The sequence below is a fragment of the Phyllobates terribilis genome, unplaced genomic scaffold, assembly GCF_046119375.1.
Source record: "Phyllobates terribilis strain yellow unplaced genomic scaffold, ASM4611937v1 Scaffold_1__5_contigs__length_1240528914, whole genome shotgun sequence".
In the NCBI taxonomy this organism is placed as follows: Eukaryota; Metazoa; Chordata; class Amphibia; order Anura; family Dendrobatidae; genus Phyllobates; species Phyllobates terribilis.
Genome location: NW_027362761.1, coordinates 798,535,264 through 798,553,605, shown reverse-complemented (window position 1 = coordinate 798,553,605; position 18,342 = coordinate 798,535,264). Strand labels below are relative to the sequence as shown.

The window sequence follows — 18,342 nt, the reverse complement described above, 5'->3', positions numbered from 1 at the left end:
TTGCGGTGCTTATGAGAACTGTGAGTAAAGCCTTGGAAATTCATCCCTATGGCCTCCGGACTGTTCATTACGCGCCATACCACCCGACATGGTGCCTGCATCTCTACTCCCGCACTATTACCCCCCCTTTGTCCTGTCTTGCCTGCCCTGAGGCCGCGCTCCGCCTGTGGGGAGCAGCGAGAACTTTAGCCGCCATGACACCGGGCCTCAGCGGACTGTAGCGGCGCTGTTGGCGCATCACCAGACACCACACGTGGCGTAGTCGATAAATTACCACTCAACCCGGATAGCCCTAACATCATTTTTAATGTGACGGCCCTGGGCACGGAACGGGTCAAGGCCACGACTGCATCCCCCTTCTCAACATCTGACCCGGCTCCGAGTACCCCATCTTCCCAGGGCAGGGCTTGAGAGGCGTCACATCACTGGCATAGTCGGCAGGATATCGTGCCCGCTGCAGCGGAGAAGAGTGCCCATTGCTATCGGGTACTGTGTGCCTTACACCTTGGACTGTTGTTTTCACACTTAAAATGGCGCCCGCCCAAGAAGAACAGGCGCCATCACGCAGTGAAAAGACTGACTTTGTACACCTCCCATCGTGGGCTGGGCTCCCGCTTGGCGCCAAAAATGTGGACTGCCCCCTCCATCAGAGACTGTCCGCGGGGTAATGCCCGTCAAACTGGATGGGCTGAACGAAGGCGGGCCTGTCAACATGCCGCCCAGGAACCGCCCCGAAAGAGGAGGAACAAGTAGCAAAGCAACAAGGTGCGGCCATTGCAGTTGGAGTTTGGCGTTGAATGGAAGCGGTCATGGATGACCCTGGAGAAACAAGCCGTGCGACTGCTGCACCCAGTCCAGGCCCTTCACCCGGAGGCGAGTCTAGCGGCAGTGCGTTGAAACCGGGAGACTTTGAGTTTCTCAATCGGGAGGCTCCAGAACTGGCGAGAAGGCAGAGAGAGGCCCAGGAGGCGGCAACAGCTGCATGGAAGGCAAAAATGCTGCAGCGGATCCGAGACCGCCGCCGAGGAGTGGAGGCTCCGGAAGCAGTCGGCCCGGAGGTCAAGGTAGAAACCGACCTGATGGCAGGTGAGGAGGCAACCCCTGCCCCGGCTGCGGAGCCCTCTGAGCTGATCCTGGACCTTATGGCGGAGTATGTACATCCCCAAGCCGTCACCTGGGAGCAAGCGTTGGCTCCTGAGCTGCAGGCGGCAGCTATCGGTGGGGATTTGCACTGCCCCGAAAGTGCTCTAACGGAGGTGCCTGGAGTTGCGGAGGAGACTACCGACTCCAACCCGGACTGGTCCGCGATATTGGAGGACTTGCAGCAGCCCGTCCTAACACCGCTACCTGCACCGGCGGTGACCTGGCCCGAGGCCGAAGAGTGGGCCTGGGAAAACCAGGGGGGCGACCTGATGGGCTTCCCACGAGAGACCGCAGCGGAAGCGCAGAGGAGTAGCCGCTGGTGTAGTGAGCAGGTCTCCCAACTAGCCAGGGAGCAATGTCGGAGGGAGCAACGCTGCGAGCGCCTTGAAGTCCGGACCAAGGCTTCCAAGACTCGGGCGCGACTGGAGGAGGCTACCCATCCCGGTCCCCGGTATGAGGACAAGGTTGTGCGGTTTCACCACGAGGCGGGGTGGGGGTTTATTCGGTGTCCCCTCTTCCGTGATGACGTGTTCGTCAGTCGGCGGGACATCGAGCCGCGCCTCAGGAAGGGACACCTCGGCCGGAACCTTTTCCCGGGCGATACTGTGACTTTCGCCCACCACCAGGGGGAGCGTGGGTGGTATGCCCTGGACGTCCGTAAGTGTCTGGGAGTGACGCCACCACCTCCTCAGCCTCGGTTGACCAGCTGCCCTCTGTCGGGAGGAGCGAGCCCTTCCCTCCTCGCGAGCCCCAAGTCTAAAGTAGCCCCGGCTGCTGTTGTTACTGTTTGAAGTTTGACTGTTGCTGCTATTTCTATTTCTGCGTGATCCTTTTCTTTATACATAGACTTTGGTCCCTGCGGACTATGGCAGGCGGCGGACTGCAATGTAAATAGTTATGCACTGTATACGCCGTACGCACCACACACACACACTGTATACGCCGTATGCAACACACACACACACTGTATACGCCATACACACCACACACACACAGACTGTATATGCCGTATGCACCACACACACACACTGTATATGCTGTGCACACCACACACACAAACTGTATACGTCGTACGCACCACACATACACACACACTGTATACACCGTACGCACCACACATACACACACACACACAGTATACGCCGTAAGCACCACACACACACTGTATACGCCGTACGTACCACACACACTGTATACGCCGTGCGCACCACACATGCACACACACACACACACACACACACACTGTATATGCTGTACGCACAACACATACACACACACACACAGTATACGCCGTATGCACCACACACTGTATACACCGTATGCACCACACACACACTGTATACGCCATACGTACCACACACACTGTATATGCCGTACGCACCACACATGCACACACACACACACACTGTATACGCCGTACGCACCACACATGCACACACACACACTGTATATGCTGTGCACTCCACACACACACTGTATACGCTGTACTCACCACCACACACACACTCTGTATACAGCGTATGCACCCCACCCACGCTGTATACGCCGTACACACCACACACACACTGTATACGCCATACGCAACACACACACACTGTATACGCTGTACGCACCACACACCCACTCTGTATACGCTGTACGTGTGGCGCCCCTGAGGGTTCGGCCGCCACAGGAATGCTGCACTTCTTCAATGGAGTGTGGTGTTCCTCCTCTGAGGTAAGTCCAGTGTGATGGTGGTTACCTAGTTTTGCATCCAACACCACATTTTTCCACCAGAGAGAGCTAGTATGCACTAGGTGCTGCTCCCCTGGTTACAGGGAGACTGGGGAACACAAAGTGGTAGGAACCAGTTAGTGGGTGTGGGTGGAGGAACAGTTAGTTAGTGACACTTCTAATTTCATATTTAATAGAATGCCACCTTCGATCTTGGTCCTTCGGTCCTTCTGTCCCTGTCTGCCTAGGGCAGAGTCGAGTCCTTTAGACCTGTGTGGTCTCGGACAGTGTGTCTGTCAAGTGGTCGTACTGTGCTGTCATCTACTGTGTGTTAGTGTGACTTCCCTCCGGGAGCGCAGATCCTGTGTGGGCCTGCACCGGTATGGGACACAGCCCTCGTACCCCGATCCATGGGACGAGAGGGAGGTTGCAGACAAGGAATGTCTCAACCCGACCAAGGACCAGGATCAAGAAGGCCCGGGAGCTTTAGATTGTGGCTCCCAAGCAAATGGGTCCCGGGGAGGATGCAGACGGAGCGGAGTACGCCACCTGTCCTCTTCTACCTGATCTATTCAGAGGGATTCCGGCTGCAAGAGGGGTACCGGCCCCCGACACCCGACCTCGTACTCTATGCCCAGGACGGGAAAGCCCGGTTAGGCCCAGAGGATCCCGGCGGGCTTCAGATGGAGAGGAATTACCACCCGAGCCGTACACCTGAGAGGAGCTCAGAGGGAGACCCGGCCTATCCACACATGCACAGACGGGAAGGGGTAAAGTCTGTAGTGCAGGAACACTCTGGTGTAGGGACGCTGCCGGACACTGGACTTCCTCAGAGGTAGTCGGACCCCCGTCCCTGGTGGCTGCAGGACTCCGCGAGGAGCAGGGAGAAGCCTTGCGGTGCTTATGAGAACTGTGAGTAAAGCCTTGGAAATTCATCCCTATGGCCTCCGGACTGTTCATTACGCGCCATACCACGCGACACGGTGCCCGCATCTCTACTCCCGCACTATTACCCCCCCTTTGTCCTGTCTTGCCTGCCCTGAGGCCGCTCTCCGCCTGTGAGGAGCAGCGAGAACTTTAGCCGCCATGACACCGGGCCTCAGCGGACTGTAGCGGCGCTTTTGGCGCATAACCAGACACCACAGGTGGCGTAGTCGATAAATTACCACTCAACCCGGATAGCCCTAACATCATTTTTAATGTGACGGCCCTGGGCACCGAACGGGTCAAGGCCACGACTGCATCCCCCTTCTCAACATCTGACCCGGCTCCGAGTACCCCATCTTCCCAGGGCAGGGCTTGAGAGGCGTCACATCACTGGCATAGTCAGCAGGATATCGTGCCCGCTGCAGCGGAGAAGAGTGCCCATTGCTATCGGGTACTGTGTGCCTTACACCTTGGACTGTTGTTTTTACACTTAAAATGGCGCCCGCCCAAGAAGAACAGGCGCCATCACGCAGTGAAAAGACTGACTTTGTACACCTCCCATCGTGGGCTGGGCTCCCGCTTGGCGCCAAAAATGTGGACTGCCCCCTCCATCAGAGACTGTCCGCGGGGTAATGCCCATCAAACTGGATGGGCTGAACGAAGGCGGGCCTGTCAACATGCCGCCCAGGAACCGCCCCGAAAGAGGAGGAACAAGTAGCAAAGCAACAAGGTGCGGCCATTGCAGTTGGAGTTTGGCGTTGAATGGAAGCGGTCATGGATGACCCTGGAGAAACAAGCCGTGCGACTGCTGCACCCAGTCCAGGCCCTTCACCCGGAGGCGAGTCTAGCGGCAGTGCGTTGACACCGGGAGACTTTGAGTTTCTCAATCGGGAGGCTCCAGAACTGGCGAGAAGGAAGAGAGAGGCCCAGGAGGCGGCAACAGCTGCATTGAAGGCAAAAATGCTGCAGCGGATCCGAGACCGCCGCCGAGGAGTGGAGGCTCCGGAAGCAGTCGGCCCGGAGGTCGAGGTAGAAACCGACCTGATGGCAGGTGAGGAGGCAACCCCTGCCCCGGCTGCGGAGCCCTCTGAGCTGATCTTGGACCTTATGGCGGAGTATGTACATCCCCAAGCCGTCACCTGGGAGCAAGCGTTGGCTCCTGAGCTGCAGGCGGCAGCTATCGGTGGGGATTTGCACTGCCCCGAAAGTGCTCTAACGGAGGTGCCTGGAGTTGCGGAGGAGACTACCGACTCCAACCCGGACTGGTCCGCGATATTGGAGGACTTGCAGCAGCCCGTCCTAACACCGCTACCTGCACTGGCGGTGACCTGGCCCGAGGCCGAAGAGTGGGCCTGGGAAAACCAGGGGGGCGACCTGATGGGCTTCCCGCGAGAGACCGCAGCGGAAGCGCAGAGGAGGAGCCGCTGGTGTAGTGAGCAGGTCTCCCAACTAGCCAGGGAGCAATGTCGGAGGGAGCAACTCTGCGAGCGCCTTGAAGTCCGGACCAAGGCTTCCAAGACTCGGGCGCGACTGGAGGAGGCTACCCATCCCGGTCCCCGGTATGAGGGCAAGGTTGTGCGGTTTCACCACGAGGCGGGGTGGGGGTTTATTCGGTGTCCCCTCTTCCGTGATGACGTGTTCGTCAGTCGGCGGGACGTCGAGCCGCACCTCGGGAAGGGACACCCCGGCCGGAACCTTTTCCCGGGCGATACTGTGACTTTCGCCCGCCACCAGGGGGAGCGTGGGTGGTATGCCCTGGACATCCGTAAAGTGTCCGGGAGTGACGCCACCACCTCCTCAGCCTCGGGTGACCAGCTGCCCTCTGTCGGGAGGAGCGAGCCCTTCCCTCCTCGCGAGCCCCAAGTCTAAAGTAGCCCCGGCTGCTGTTGTTACTGTTTGAAGTTTGACTGTTGCTGCTATTTCTATTTCTGTGTGATCCTTTTCTTTATACAGAGACTTTGGTCCCTGCGGACTATGGCAGGCGGCGGACTGCAATGTAAATAGTTATGCACCTATTTAGGTGCTCCCTATTGGTTTTATACAAAACCGTGCCTTTCTTACTACCTCAAGACCTCAGAAAACCGTGCCTTTCTTACTACCTCAAGACCTCAGAAGCAAAACCTGTCTGGAGTGGCACGTGTGGGGGTCCAGCACCGGATCTTCATGCCCTGCAGCCACCCCAGGGCCCACGTAGAGGGTTTAGGGCAGGTCCCTCTTGCTACTGAACTTACCGCCGCTGCATCACTGGTGTAGTCGTCACTTTAAACCAGTCCGCTGCCTTAATCAAAAAGTCTCTTGTCCTAATTTATAACTTTGCACTTTTATGTCTCTGTACTTTTATGATTTTATACTTTTGTACTTTTATACTGTTATGCAACGTTATAAGAAATGTGCCTCCCATAAAGGGATGATAGTTCTACTTGTTTATATATAAAAAGAATTTTCCTGGGTGATATTCCTTTGCAGACCGCGGACGTCCCGTGTTTTACCAGGGGGGAATGTGGCGCCCCTGAGGGTTCAGCCGCCACAGGAATGCTGCACTTCTTCAATGGAGTGTGGTGTTCCTCCTCTGAGGTAAGTCTAGTGTGATGGTGGTTACCTAGTTTTGCATCCAACACCACATTTTTCCACCAGAGTGAGCTAGTATGCACTAGGTGCTGCTCCCCTGGTTACAGGGAGACTGGGGAACACAAAGTGGTGGGAACCAGTTAGTGGGTGTGGGTGGAGGAACAGTTAGTTAGTGACACTTCTAATTTCATATTTAATAGAATGCCATCTTAGATCTTGGTCCTTCGGTCCTTCTGACCCTGTCTGCCTAGGGCAGAGTCGAGTCCTTTAGACCTGTGTGGTCTCGGACAGTGTGCCTGTCAAGTGGTCGTACTGTGCTGTCATCTACTGTGTGTTAATGTGACTTCCCTCCGGGAGCGCAGATCCTGTGTGGGCCTGCACCGGTATGGGACACAACCCTCGTACCCCGATCCATGGGACGAGAGGGAGGTTGCAGACAAGGAATGTCTCAACCCAACCAAGGACCAGGATCAAGAAGGCCCGGGAGCTTTAGAGTGTGGCTCCCTAGCAAATGGGTCCCGGGGAGGATGCAGACGGAGCGGAGTACGCCACCTGTCCTCTTCTACCTGATCTATTCAGAGGGATTCCGGCTGCAAGAGGGGTACCGGCCCCCGACACCCGACCTCGTACTCTATGCCCAGGACGGGAAAGCCCGGTTAGGCCCAGAGGATCCCGGCGGGCTTCGGATGGAGAGGAATTGCCACCCGAGCCGTACACCTGAGAGGAGCTCAGAGGGAGACCCGGCCTATCCACACACGCACAGACGGGAAGGGGTAAAGTCTGTAGTGCAGGAACACTCTGGTGTAGGGACCCTGCCGGACACTGGACTTCCTCGGAGGTAGTCGGACCCCCGTCCCTGGTGGCCGCAGGACTCCGCGAGGAGCAGGGAGAAGCCTTGCGCTACTTATGAGAACTGTGAGTAAAGCCTTGGAAATTCACCCCTATGGCCTCCGGACTGTTCATTACGCGCCATACCACGCGACACGGTGCCCGTGTCTCTACTCCCGCACTATTACCCCCCCTTTGTCCTGTCTTGCCTGCACTGAGACCGCGCTCCGCCTGTGGGGAGCAGCGAGAACTTTAGCCGCCATGACACCGGGCCTCAGCGGACTGTAGCGGCGCTGATGGCGTATCACCAGACACCACAGGTGGCGTAGTCGATAAATTACCACTCAACCCGGATAGCCCTAACATCATTTTTAATGTGACGGCCCGGGGCACGGAACGGGTCAAGGCCACGACTGCATCCCCCTTCTCAACATCTGACCCGGCTCCGAGTACCCCATCTTCCCAGGACAGGGCTTGAGAGGCGTCACATACGCACCACACACACGCTGTATACGCCATACGCACCACCACACACATACTGTATACACCGTACGCAACACACACACACACACTGTATACGCCGTATGCACCACACACACTGTATACGCCGTACGCACTACACTGTATATGCCGTACGCACCACACACACACACTGTATACACCGTATGCACCACACACACACACTGTATATGCCGTACGCACCACACACACACACACACACTGTATACGCCGTACTCACCACACACACACATACGCCGTACGCACCACCACACACACACTCTGTATATGCCGTATGCACCACACACACACCCACTGTATATGCCGTACGCACCACACACACACACACACACACACACACTGTATACGCCGTATGCACCGCACACACACTGTATACGCCATATGCACCACCACACACACACTCTGTATATGCCGTATGCACCACACACACACACACTGTATACGCCGTACGCAGCCTCTTGCACGGTACCACCAGCGGAACACCAGCGCAATTATGCCGTACACGCCGCCGGGATCAGCCGAATGATTCACTGACCGCTGTATCTAATGTCAGGGATTCCTCAGGCAGAATTGCAGCAGACAACCTTTGTACTATAAGATCTATGAGACAGTAGGATTCCCTGTAGTCTTATGCAGTGACATCACAGAACCAAATGACAAACTCAGCTGTACAATTCAAAGCTTACTACCGCACTAGATCCTGATACAACATAGCAGGCGGAGCAGAGCAGCAGAGCGGCATGAGCAGGCAGAGCACAGTGGTATGAGCAGTTTGAGCAGAGCGGCATGAGCAGGCAGAACGCGGCATGAGCAGGCAGAGCGCGGCATGAGCAGGCTGCTATCAGCGCCAGCAGCCGACAATGATGGGAGTTGTATTCAGCACCCGCAGTGTACATTGTGTGTAAAATCAAGAATTAAATGAAAAAAAAACAGCGTGGGCTCCTGCCGATTATTCATAACCAGCAGAGGGAAAGCGCCCGCTGGGGGCTGATATTACTAGCCAAGGAAAAGGGCCATTAGCCAAAAATGTTCCTTGGCTATTAATAGCAGCTCACATCTGTTTGATTAGCGTTTACTGGCTAGATTATAGGGTTACACCAGAAAATAATTGACATAGGGTCAATTCTACTCAGCAAAGGCTAACAGACAGCTGAGGGCTGGTATTAATAGCCACGGAAGGGGCCATGGATATTGGTTCCCCCCCAAGGCTAATAAGATCAGCCCTCAGCTGCCCCAGAAATAATGCATCAATAAGATGTTCCAATTCTGGCACTTAGCCTCATTCCTCCCACTTGCCCTTGTGCGATGGCAAGTGGTGTAATAGGGTTGGGGTTGATGTCAGCCTTATATTGCCAGCTGACATTAAGCCCAGGGGTTAGTAATGGAGAGGCGTCTATAAGGCGCCACCATTACTAACCCCATAGTAAGTTTTGAAATAAACACACAGCAAGAATAAAATCATTTATACTCACCTTTAAATCTAATCCATTGCAGCCAATGTCCCCTGTAAAAAAACAAAAATAATAAACAACCATATCCCTCACCTGTCCACTGTGAAGATATTCCTCCGATGTCCATGTCCCCTGTAAAAAAACAAAAATAGTAAACAACCATATCTCTCACCTGTCTAATGTGAAAATAATCCATACTGTCCCACGCCATAATCTGTCTGTGCGACATCTGTTTTTCAAAATGAACGGTGGCATAATGCTACCGTTCATGCTGAAAACCAGGGTAGAATGAGCTGCTACGAGCTGGCCGATGAATTGCGGTGACCTCAATAACATCACCACTAGCGCTGTGAGAAAATTCTCACGGTGATAGCAGTGACGTCATGAAGGTTACCCCAGCTCATCCGGCCGGCTCACAGTGAACTGAGGTAACCTTCTTGACACCACCACTAGCACCGTGAGAACTTTCTCACGGTATTTGCAGTGATCTCACTGAGCTCAGCGCAAGCACAGTGAGAATTTTTCTCATGATGTTAGCGGTGATCTCATTGAGGACACCACAATTCATCGGCCCGCTCGCAGCAGCTCATTCGTCGGTCTCTGACCCGGGACCGGAGGGTATGTAAGAGTTGTACATACTCCCGGCCAGTGGGCACGGTCTCTTTCATACACTTGTATGGAGTGAGGAGGGGAGGAAAAAACAAAAACGCAAGGACAGAAATTGGCCCCATTATGAAAGGATTGTGAAAGGATCAAAACTAGATTTTTGGTCTTTCCAGTTCTGATTATTTTGTAAATATATATCAGATTTAGACATAGGCCTAAGTGGTATGTATGGACTTTGCATATGTTAAACTTTTCTTTTAAGGAAGTATGGTGTATCCAATTTTCTGTTGGGGCACACTTTTAGCCCTTTAATATCAATTTTTATGCATTAAAAAAAATCACTTTGACTAAAAATGTATGTGGATGTCTGCATGTATAAAGTGCTTAGTGGCATCTTGACAATGTGCCGGGTATCTACTTTCAGAAAATATATAAACATGGGAGATTATTAATATATTGTTTAGTAATCTAGGTTTTAGCTGTGTGCGTCAAAAGTACGAAAATTGTCCTGGCTACCAGAGGAACACAATATAGAGGAACCCCCAGTTTGTTGGTGCAGGTTATTAATGATAGAGTACTTTGTAGCAAAAATTCATACATATATTCATACATATATTCAGCATATGATTAATATAATGTGATTTTAACTTACCAAGGAATGCTTGTTAATATTTCTATTTATTTTATCCCGCAGAATTCTTTAGAGACCCTTAACAAAGCCATTGCTGGGTTTGTGGTTATGTCTGAGGAAATGGAGAGAATATACAAAAGTTTCCTGAACAATCAGGTTCCCACACTGTGGGCTGATGCTGCTTATCCATCCCTGAAACCCTTAGGATCATGGGTCAAAGATCTGCTTGTTAGAACATCATTTATTGATGTGAGTACCAGGAATTTTTACATAGTTGATCTCATCTCTCTGTGTTTATTTTCAAAGTGATCTAAAGGAACCTAGAAATGAATAATGCAACTTGTGTTTAGGATGTACTGCATGTTTCTGAAATCGGACAATTTTTTGAATCAGTGTAACTTGTAACGGGTCTGGGAGGTGGAACCTCTGAGCAACTATACAAAGGGGCAGTCCTTGTAAGGAAGCGGGTGGCTCCCAGGGAAGGCGGGCAGGTAGTCACGGCAAGTGACAGGGACAGTCTCTGGGTAGAAGGGCAGGAGGTCACGGCAAGTGACGGGGACAGTCTCTTGACAGGCGGGTGGTCACGGCGAGTGACAGCAGGGTATGAGTCTCTAGACAGGCAGGTGGTCACGGCAAGTGACAGCAGGATAAGAGTCTCTAGACAGGCGGGTGGTCACAGCAAGTGACAGCAGGGAAAGAGTCTCTAGACAGGCAGGTGGTCACGACACGTGACGGCAGAGCCTCCAGGTAGGCTAGCAGGCAGGTAGCAGATGAGCACTCCCATGTGAGCGGGTAAGAGTCTCTGGACAGGCAGGTGGTCATGGCACGTGACGGCGGAGCCTCCAGGTAGGCTAGCAGGCAGGTAGCAGATAAGCGCTCCCAGGTGAGCGGGCATGAGTCGCTGGACAGGCCGGTGGTCACGGCACGTGACGGCAGAGCCTCCAGGTAGGCTAGCAGACAGGTAGCAGGTGAGCAGGCAAGAGTCTCTGGACCGGCAGGTGGTCATGGCACGTGACCGCGGAGCCTCCAGCTAGGCTAGCAGACAGGTAGCAGGTGAACGCTCCCAGGTGAGCGGGCAAGAGCCTCTGGACAGGCAGGTGGTCACGGCACGTGACGGCAGAGCCTCCAGGTAGGCTAGCAGGCAGGTAGCAGGTGAGCGTTCCCAGGTGAGCGGGCAGACTGATCCATAGACAGACTGGCAGGGCTGGTAGGCAGACTGTCGGACCGCAGGAATGAAAGCAGATAGATAAGTATCAGGCAGGTATCAAGCAGGAATCTGGCAGGTGACTGGCAGGTAACTGGCAGGTAACTGGTAACGGGACCTGAGGGCTGAAGCAGAGTTGAAAGGCTTTGCAACAACATTGCTCGGGCACCTCCATTTTGGAGGAGATGCCTTATATATGGTGAGATCCTCCGGCCATTGGCCGGGGACTCCTTAGGACGGCGCGCGCGGCCCCTAAGCACAGTGGCCGGGAAGCAGCGCGCGCTGCCAGCAGAGCGGGAGGAAGACGCCGGGCACAGAGCGGAGAGGTGAGGGGAACGGCGTCCCTGCCTAGCAGGAGGCAGGGACGCCGACGCTACAGTACCCCCCCCTTTAGGGCCCCCTTTTTTAGGCCAGATAGAAATTTACCAAGGATGAGAGGGGCATGGATGTTCTCCCGGGGCTCCCACGTTCTCTCCTCAGGACCAAACCCCTTCCAATCTACTAGAAAAAAAGGTCTTTCCTCTTACCCTTTTGGTGGCCAGAATGTTCTCTACCTCAAACTCATTTTCAGCAGAAACCGGAGCAGGGGGCGTACCTGTAGACTTGGAAAAAGAGTTAAGTACCACGGGTTTGAGTAGAGATACATGGAAGGAGTTAGGAATCCGCAAGTTGGCTGGGAGTTTCAATTTATAGGCCACCGGGTTGATTTGTTTGATAACTTCCAGTGGGCCGATGAACCGAGGCCCTAACTTGTAGGAAGGAATCTTGAGCCGGACATACTTGGACGAGAGCCAGACTTTATCTCCAGGACGGAATTGTGGAGGATCCAGGCATTTTTTGTCAGCGTGTTTTTTCATCCGCTCGGACGACCGAAGAAGTGCGGATCGGGTACTCTCCCAAATGGAAGAAAATTCGCTAACGAGAGATTCCGCAGCCGGATTGTCCACCGAGGTGGAGACGGGAAACGGGATCCGAGGATGCTGACCGAAGACTACAAAAAACGGGGATTTGGAGGAAGATTCGCTCTCGTGATTATTGTAAGAGAATTCGGCCCATGGTAGGAGATCCACCCAGTCCGAATGGTGGGCATTAACGAAGTGCCGGAGGTAACTGGTCAGGATCTGATTGATCCGCTCCACTTGACCATTGGACTGTGGGTGGTAAGCGGAGGAGAAGTCCAGGGTGACGTCTAGCAGCTTACATGTGGCTCTCCAGAAGCGTGAGGTGAACTGAACCCCACGATCCGACACGATGTGGAGGGGCAGGCCATGGAGACGGAAGATGTGGCGGATAAAGTCTTTAGCCAGCTCGGGTGCAGACGGGAGACCCGGCAGGGGAATGAAGTGGGCCATCTTGGAAAAGCGGTCAGCGACCACCCAAATGACCGTACAACCGGCAGAGACAGGGAGATCCGTTATAAAGTCCATAGCTATATGCTGCCACGGGGCAGCAGGTACTGGAAGGGGAAGGAGGCGACCGGCTGGCAGGTGTCTCGGAACCTTGTTGCGGGCGCAGGACACACAGGCTGAAACAAAGTCTATTACGTCCTTGTGCAGGGTAGGCCACCAGTAATGCCGGTTAATAAGCTGGAGGGTCTTTTTCTGACCGGCGTGGCCAGCTAGCTTAGACGAGTGACCCCAGTGTAGGACCTTCTCCCGATCAGCTACTGTTGCGAACGTCTTACCGGGAGGGAGACGATTTAGATTCACGGGGGCCACCTGCATTACTCTGGCGGAATCAATGATGTGCTTAGGTTCCTCCTCTAGATCAGAGACCAGAAAGGATCGGGACAAGGCGTCAGCTTTGATGTTTTTGTCTGCCGGGCGAAAATGAAGAACGAAATCAAAGCGCGCAAAAAACAAGGACCACCGGGCTTGGCGCGGGTTAAGTCTCTGGGCGCTCTGGAGGTAAGCCAAGTTCTTGTGGTCCGTGTAAATTATTACGGGGTGAAGAGCCCCCTCGAGCAGGTAACGCCACTCCTCTAGTGCCAGCTTAATGGCCAATAACTCTCGGTCTCCTATAGAATAATTGCGCTCAGAAGGGGAGAAGAGTTTGGAGAAGAAGCCGCAAGTTACCATTCTTCCGGAAGGCGACTTTTGGATAAGTACCGCTCCGGCTCCGGAGGAGGAGGCATCAACTTCCAGGAAGAATTGTTTGTTGCCGTCTGGACGATGCAGCACCGGGGCAGAAGAGAAAGCCTGTTTTAAGGAAAGAAAGGCTTCCTCTGCTTCGGGCGGCCATTCTCTGGGATTAGTGCCCTTACGGGTGAGCGCAGAGATTGGGGCAGTCCGGGAAGAGAAGTGCGGTATGAAGAGGCGGTAGTAGTTGGCGAAGCCCAGGAACCGCTGACTAGCCTTCAACCCCTCTGGTCGGGGCCACTTCTGGATGGCAGACAGTTTCTCAGGATCCATTCGTAGGCCGGTCTGAGAGATTATGTAGCCGAAAAACGGAAGCGAGGTCTGCTCAAAGAGGCACTTCTCATATTTAGCGTAGAGGTGGTTCTGCCTGAGCCTGAGCAGGACCTGACGAACATCCCTCCGGTGAGTGAGAAGATCCGGAGAGAAGACCAAGATGTCATCCATGTACACCACTACGCAGGAGTAGAGAAGGTCCCGGAAGATGTCATTAACCAACTCTTGAAAGACGGCGGGAGCATTACAGAGACCGAAGGGCATTACAAGGTATTCATAGTGGCCGTCCCGGGTGTTGAATGCCGTCTTCCATTCATCCCCCTGACGGATACGGACCAGGTTATAGGCCCCACGGAGGTCCAGCTTGGTGAAGATTCTAGCCCCCCTCAGACGGTCAAATAATTCAGGAATGAGCGGAAGGGGGTATTTATTTTTCACCGTGATCTGGTTAAGGCCTCTATAGTCTATACAGGGACGAAGTGAGCCGTCCTTCTTTTTGATGAAGAAGAAGCCTGCTCCCGCCGGGGAGGTAGATTTCCGGATAAATCCCCGGGCCAGATTCTCCTCAATATATTCAGACATGGACCGGGTCTCAGCAGCGGACAAAGGGTAAATACGCCCACGGGGAGGAGTAGCGCCGGGTATCAGGCCGATTGGGTAGTCGTATGGTCTATGAGGGGGTAATGTCTCTGCCTCCTTTTTATTAAAGACGTCCGCATAAGACCAATAGGGTACCGGAAGACCAGGTAGATTGGCTGGGGTAGGAGAAGGACTGACAGGATGGACGGGAACTAAACAAGTCTTATGGCAGTCCTGTCCCCAGCGAAGGACTTCTCCGGTCTGCCAATCAAGCACGGGTGCATGTTTCTGAAGCCAAGGTAGGCCTAGCAAGAGGGCGTGAGAGAGTCCAGGCAGAACATGAAAGAAGATGCTCTCAGAGTGCAGCATTCCCACCTGCAGAGTTATGGATTCGGTGATGAGTTGGATGGGATGTGGTAAGAGGCCCCCATCCACGGCGGCGACAGATAAGGGTACAGCCAGAGGTTTGGTGGGAATGCGGTATTTCTCTACCAGGGACTGAGAAATGAGATTTCCGGCAGCTCCAGAGTCCAGTTGAGCTAGTTCAAAATAACTCTTCTCCCCGCAGATGATAGAGACCGACAGCAACAGAGATGGAGAGGGTTTACTCTTGTCTAGGACGACCTCTCTGAGCGATCCTAGACACAGGCGTTTCCCGACCTCTCCGGGCAGGAACGGATCCGGGGCTCCTTGCTGCCACAGTAGAAGCAGCTCCCCTCGGCACGGCGTAACTCTTGACGGGTTTTGACCATCTTGGTCTGTTCGACCTGCATAGGCTCGGGTGAGTGCGCCTGGGGAGTAACGGGAGAAGTGACGGGTTTCTGGAAGGTAGGGGCTAGACGTGGAAACCTCCTCTCACGGGTGACCTCTTTGGCGCGCTCCTGGAACCGGATGTCAATCCGGGTGGCAAGTGTTATTAAGTCGTCGAGAGTGGTAGGAATGTCCCGACCGGCGAGTTCATCTTTAATACGGCCGGACAGACCCTCCCAAAAGACAGACACCAGGGCGTCGTTATCCCAGGCCAGCTCCGAAGCAAGGGTACGGAACCGTATGGCATATTGGCCCACGGTGAGACTTCCTTGACGGAGGCGTAGCAGAGATGATGCAGATGAGGTCTTCCGTCCTGGTTCATCAAAGACTTTCCGGAAAGCCGTGAGAAAGGCTGGCAGGTTGGACACCAGGGGGTCTCCTCTCTCCCATAGAGGATTTAGCCAAGCCAGTGCCTCCCCCGTGAGATGGGACATGATGAAGGCTACTTTGGCTCGGTCGGTGGAAAACTGGTGTGCCAACAGTTCGAAGTGCAGAGTGCACAGGTTAATGAAGCCCCGTGCCTGGCAGGGATCTCCGCCAAAGCGAGGCGGGGCGGAGAGGCGGGGACCTGGAAGAGATGCCATGGTATTGATGGGCAGCGGCGGTGCCGGGGTAGAAAGTGTGCGAGTGGAGGCCGCTCCCGATGAGGTAGCCAATGTGTCCAGGCGAGAGTTAACATTACGCAGGTGACCCAGGATGGAGTCCTGTTGAGACCTCTGACGGGAAAGTTCATGGCATAGGTCCGAGAGCTAGGGAGCTTGGGTGCCACCGGGTTCCATGGCCTGAGCAAACTGTAACGGGTCTGGGAGGTGGAACCTCTGAGCAACTATACAAAGGGGCAGTCCTTGTAAGGAAGCGGGTGGCTCCCAGGGAAGGCGGGCAGGTAGTCACGGCAAGTGACAGGGACAGTCTCTGGGTAGAAGGGCAGGAGGTCACGGCAAGTGACGGGGACAGTCTCCAGGTAGGCTAGCAGGCAGGTAGCAGGTGAGCGCTCCCAGGTGAGCGGGCAGACTGATCCATAGACAGACTGGCAGGGCTGGTAGGCAGACTGTCGGACCGCAGGAATGAAAGCAGATAGATAAGTTTCAGGCAGGTATCAAGCAGGAATCTGGCAGGTGACTGGCAGGTGACTGGCAGGTAACTGGCAGGTAACTGGTAACGGGACCTGAGGGCTGAACAGAGTTGAAAGGCTTTGCAACAACATTGCTCGGGCACCTCCCTTTTGGAGGAGATGCCTTATATATGGTGAGGTCCTCCGGCCATTGGCCGGGGACTCCTTAGGACGGAGAGGGAGGAAGACGCTGGGCACGGAGCGGAGAGGTGAGGGGAATGGCGTCCCTGCCTAGCAGGAGGCAGGGACGCCGACACTACATAACTCAGAGGGGCAAATGTAACGCTGATGGATGTGGACCCACCTTCCCACGGGCTGGGCTTACCCTGGAGGGGCGTGACTACCTTGTTTTCGCTAGAGCCTCTGGTGGTGAGGAAAGCCTTGGCCACAGATAGTTGTCAGGTACCATTCCAGGGACTGCATCAGCTGACCGGAGGGTCAGAGGCACGGGAACACGATACAGGAGGGCAAAGACAAAAACGTGCTCAGACGGGCCAAGGTAGGGGCAGGCAGCCCAGGTTCAGAATGCGTAGCCAAGGTCAGGAGCGGAGAAATCAGATACGACGGGTATACGAGACGATCAGTAACAGGAGAAACAAACAGACAATGCACAAACAGGCTAGGAACCAATGTTCAGGCAAGGAGTGGTGGAGGGTGCTACCAGATATAGAGCCTGCTGACATGGGATTGGCCGGAGAACCTAATCTCTGTAGGACACAGCAGGGTTAAATTCCTGCAGAGACCGGCCATGCCCCCCCTAAAGCAAAACGGAAACCACCCTAGATGCAGCAGTGCAGCAAGAGGCAAAACTCAACGACCCATGTAATGACCACGGTGAGCGGGGAGGCGCTGAGGAGGCATACAGGTTATCGCTGTGACAATCAGGACTGGATTTTATTAATCATCCTAAAATACAAAAGCACTACATGTGTTGTTACTTACCTGTAAATGTTAGATTAATGGGAATCTGACCACTGGTACTCCTACCCATTGTCACAGGGGGACCTTGGTTCCTTTTCCCCGAGTTACAAGACTGCTGCAAAGAGAAGTTTGAATGGAGCAGTGATCGAGCATGTGTGCTGCTCAAGTCAAAATCTATCAGACTGATAGAAATATTGCTGAACCCCCTCCACAGTCAACCCCTACTAATTTAAAAGTTGTAATACCCCTTTAAAGTTTCTTAAGCACTTGTTTCTCTTATTTTATCCATGAACAATCTTGTATGATCAGAATGTATGTACACAAATGTTCTACTCAAGCTACCTTCCTACAGAAATGGTCGACAATGTCAACACTCAGAGATATTATTTTGATAGATTCCCAAATATTGTTATTTTAGTGAGATTTATGAAATCCCCCAAAAACCATTTTAAGCCGCTTAGAATAATATTATCTGTCAAATTGCAATATGGTTACATAGATTGCTATTGTGTCTAAATATTTCTAAACATAATGCAGCATTAGGCAACAATCATAAAGTGGATCTGCCACCAGACAAACCTATGAAAGGGGAGTTTAGTATCTGCTCTCCTGTTAGCAAAAGTGGTGGATTAAAAAATGTGCTATTTTGCTAAAGAGGGCAATCATAGAATATTCTGAACATATAGGGCTTGACTCTTTAACCCTTGCGTTTTGTCTCACGCTACTTAATGAATTAGATGTACCTTACAACTGGTGGGCGTCATTTCCAAAAATGTTACTCCAGTCAGGGACTGGAGTACATTTGTGGTGAAATTTATGCCACTAAAGTTGAATTAATTATGATGAATTATATGGGCGGGTTTAGCCATGCCTCGACTTGCCCTGCCCCGCTCATTTTTACAAAGCTGGCATAAAAACAT

At 53.5% G+C, this 18,342-nt stretch overlaps 1 protein-coding gene across 1 annotated transcript in view; it reads left to right on the top strand.

The window, feature by feature from the left end:
• Window positions 1-18,342, top strand: part of DNAH6 (dynein axonemal heavy chain 6) — a 493,878-nt gene that overhangs the window by 457,360 nt on the left and 18,176 nt on the right. The window contains exon 73 of the mRNA XM_073637077.1: window positions 10,450-10,635. Coding sequence (XP_073493178.1) covers window positions 10,450-10,635 — 186 coding nt within the window. The remainder of the gene's footprint in view (window positions 1-10,449; window positions 10,636-18,342) is intronic.